Source organism: Etheostoma cragini, chromosome 24 (genome assembly GCF_013103735.1).
Source record: "Etheostoma cragini isolate CJK2018 chromosome 24, CSU_Ecrag_1.0, whole genome shotgun sequence".
Lineage (NCBI taxonomy): Eukaryota > Metazoa > Chordata > Actinopteri > Perciformes > Percidae > Etheostoma > Etheostoma cragini.
Window position 1 is genome coordinate 420,182 of NC_048430.1, and position 3,632 is coordinate 423,813.

Sequence of the window (3,632 nt, forward strand, 5' to 3'; positions counted from 1 at the left end):
TTGGAAAAAACAAAAAACTTTGGAAAAAACATCACAAAACTCTGGGAAAAAACATCAAAAACTTTGGAAAAAACATCACAAAACTTTGGGAAAAAACATCAAAAACTTTGGAAAAAACATAAACTATGGAAAAGAAAATCCAAAAAAAGCTTTGGAAAAAACATCCCAAAAAAAGCTTTGGAAAAAACAAAAAACTTTGGAAAAAACATCACAAAACTTTGGGAAAAAACATAAACTATGGAAAAGAAAATCCCAAAAAAACTTTGGAAAAAACATCAAAAACTTTGGAAAAAAACATAAACTATGGAAAAGAAAATCCAAAAAAAAACTTGGGAAAAAACATCACAAAAAACTTTGGAAAAAAACATTCAAAAATTTTGGACGAACTTTGGGAAAAAACATCAAAAATTTTGAAAAAAAATCTAAAAAAATTTGAAAAAAAATCTAAAACACTTTGGAAAAAACATCAGAAACATAAAAAAAGCACCCTCAAAAATGTGGGGAAAAAGTGACCAAAACCTGTTTTTTTCATGGTTGACAGGAAGACAACACGAGGGTTAAACATGACAGGCGATGACATTCATTGTGGATTATTAGTTGTTGGTTATTTTCGGGATGAATGCATGAGTTGTTCGGTCTATGAAACATTATAATATTGTGTCGTTAGTGGTTTCCAGCTCATGGTCGTCCCTGAACCGCTGGAAAGTTAATCTCAAAGAACCAGGACTTGTAGAATCTGGCTGGTTTTGGGGGAAATGCAGGTAAAGTTCCTAAAAAAAAAAGGGTCCTGCTCACCTGTTAAAGGTCCTGCTGTGAATGAATCTGCATTTTCACAGTTAAACTGGAATCTCATATTCACAACATCACCCTGCTTAGGTATCGTACACCTTCTAGTTGTTCAAATATGTTAAGATGATGATGCTAAGAGATCTCTCTCATTTAGGGTTTATGTCAGGTGGGTTGGTAATGGGAATTCTGGGAAATGTGGTCTCTAGAATCAGTGATATTTAAAGGAAAGTTTGGGAAAAGTTGTGATTTTCAACATGAAATAATCACTTGAATGATGAGATGTTTTTTTAAAGGTGGGGTCCTTGGTCCTTGAGGGTTTTCCAGGAGACCCTGATCAAACTGAGTGGCAGTTTAATGTGACTACAAGACGTCTGCACGTGCGATAACGGCGGTCAGAGGTTGATTACCTGCTTGTCTCTAGCCCAGACTGTTACGTCATTCTGGAACGGGTCTAAGATCTTCCAGAGCTCCAGAGGAGGGTGGGAAAGTTTCAACGCGCGCACCTGCGCTGCCGCTCATGCAGCTGTCTTAACTTCTTAAAGGTGAGGGTCCAAAGGGCAGAGGAAGCGCGCGCCAGCAAGCTCGGTCTCGTGGCCCGGTGTTTGTCTGTCTGTCCTCTTGGCTGACAACGGACAGCTCGCGGCGGCGGCGGCGGCGGGCGCGGGACCTGTGCCACCCCCGATGGGAGGAGAGGACGGGACCAGAGGGCAGGTCCAGCAGGGCGCGGTCTCCTTCTTCTCCCGCGGCACCTCATCTGTTCTGGAGTAGGATCTCTTCCATTTCCATTTGTGCCAACAGACCTGCGCCACATGGGACGCATTGAGGACTAACCCGGGAGGCAGAAACCGCTGCGGGGACACCCTTTGACCGCCGTGCCCAGCAGGCGCAGCCAGCCAGTCTCCGCACCCCGCGCGCGCGCGCGCCTCCGTGTCTGTCTGCAGCGCTTTTCTCACAGCTTCGACGCAGGGACGCAGCTTTGAACCTGCCTGCCAAGATAAACTCACCTCGCCTATTTATGCCCGTGGCTCCGCGTGCGCTCGGGACAGCAGAGTGTCAGCAGCTCAGGGGACTGGTTCTGGTTCTGGTTCTGGTTCAGGTTCAGGTTCTGGCTTTTTGGAGCTCGTCTCCAGCGGTGCTCTGGACACATTTACGCACCGGGGAATGGCCATTTTTGGGGACTCGGGAATGAGTCCTGCTCTGTTATTTCCACTCTAAAATTATAGAGGGTGACCCACGCGGGGTTGGGCGGGGGGGGGGGGGGGGGGGGGGGGGGGGGGGGGGGGTTGCATACCGGTCCCGGGGCAGAATGCTGCTCCCGACGCTGGTGACGTGCCTCGCCGGGTGCGCCTTTCTCCTCGCGCCGGTCAGCGAGGGCTGCGGACCGGGGAGAGGCAATGGCAAGAGGCGGTCACCCCGGAAGCTCGCGCCGCTCGCCTACAAGCAGTTCAGCCCCAACGTGGCCGAGAAGACTTTGGGGGCCAGCGGGAGATACGAAGGGAAAATAACCCGGAACTCCGAGCGCTTCAAGGAGCTCGCGCACAACTACAACCCCGACATCATCTTCAAGGATGAGGAGAACACAGGTGCAGACCGCATCATGACCCAGGTAACATCCCGGCCACCGTAGTGCCTTTTAACCACGGCTTTTTTACCATTAAAACCTCTTTATCATTAGTGGGCTATTAAGTGCACTTTGGCCCGTCTTTAAGCGCGTGGACACTGTCTGTTATCTCTTTCCGCGTTTCTTGTTGACCCAAGGCTCGTCACGGCAAAATACCTGCTCACATTTTCCTAATTATTGGATTTATTTGTATTAAATCTACCAATAATGTACATTGTTTCGAGTCTATTGAAAGGAAAAAGTGTCATTTGTTACCCTAAGTTTATCAAATGTCACATGATTTAAATCCCAGCAGCAGATTTACAGGAAGATTCATTTAACTTATTTATAATAAAACTACAATATTCACACTTTTCCTTTTAACTGATTTGATGGTTTTTAAGGTGGATTTGTCCCGCAATGCCTGTTGGGAATCTGATTACAAAACGTGTGTGTTTGCACAGCTCGGTCTCCAGTCCCGGTGCCGTTAGTTCCGGGGTCTCGTAGGTGAGCTGGTTGAATCAGAGCTCTTCACTCCGGCTCCACGTGGAGATTCAGAGCTCCACTGTGGGCAGCTCGTGCGTAAAAGAGGGCAACCCCGTCTAAAAATGTATGGAAACGCGGTCGCTCTTAATTAAAACACTGTGTCCTCTGTTTAACATCATGTTTTTGGGTGGAAAAACAGCCAGAAGTCGTATTTGGTTAGACCCGGGTCAAGCGCGGACTGATGTTTACCGTTGTCGCTTTTAGCCCGACTGGCCCGGGTTAACAGTCGCCTTTTGGACTGTCAGGGTTTTTTACGAGACCGGCATTGATGTGGGTCCGCGTGGAATTTATTTGACTCCCAATTTCCCCAGGAATAAAGTATTTATATCTGGCTCTTGTGACCGCGAGCTTCCTCCCCGAGCTGCTATGTCCACAGACCCACGTGGGGAATGAAGGCGCGCGCTCCCGTCTGGAGCTGTCACCTCGCTGCGCGCACTGCAAGAAATATGCGCCGGCGCGAGTCACTTCACCCGGGTTTAACTGAAGGAATTAGCACGATTAAGTCTATTAAATGCAAGAGGACGAATCTGCACATATGGAGTTGATTCGATTACTCTTAAAAAAACAACAACAACCTGATTCCACAGCTTTAATTTCCCAAATCAACAGACTTTATTGGATCTTTTCGGTTTGTTTTTCTCAAATATTTTGCCACATTTCATAAAAAAACACTCTGATGTTGGAACACGTGAAAGTG

The 3,632-nt window shown here is 47.1% G+C and overlaps 1 protein-coding gene across 1 annotated transcript; it reads left to right on the forward strand.

Moving 5' to 3' along the window:
* Window positions 1-2,071: 2,071 nt before the first annotated feature.
* Window positions 2,072-2,444, forward strand: LOC117939648 (indian hedgehog B protein-like). Its single transcript, XM_034865118.1, has one exon. It carries the CDS (start codon window positions 2,096-2,098, stop codon window positions 2,414-2,416), a length of 321 nt encoding a protein of 106 aa, XP_034721009.1. The 5' UTR covers window positions 2,072-2,095; the 3' UTR covers window positions 2,417-2,444.
* The last annotated feature ends 1,188 nt before the right edge of the window (window positions 2,445-3,632 follow it).

What these genes read in the sequence shown, in the direction of transcription:
- LOC117939648 (XM_034865118.1), top strand. Translation starts at nt 2,096, where the DNA reads ATGCTGCTCCCGACGCTGGTGACGTGCCTCGCCGGGTGCGCCTTTCTC.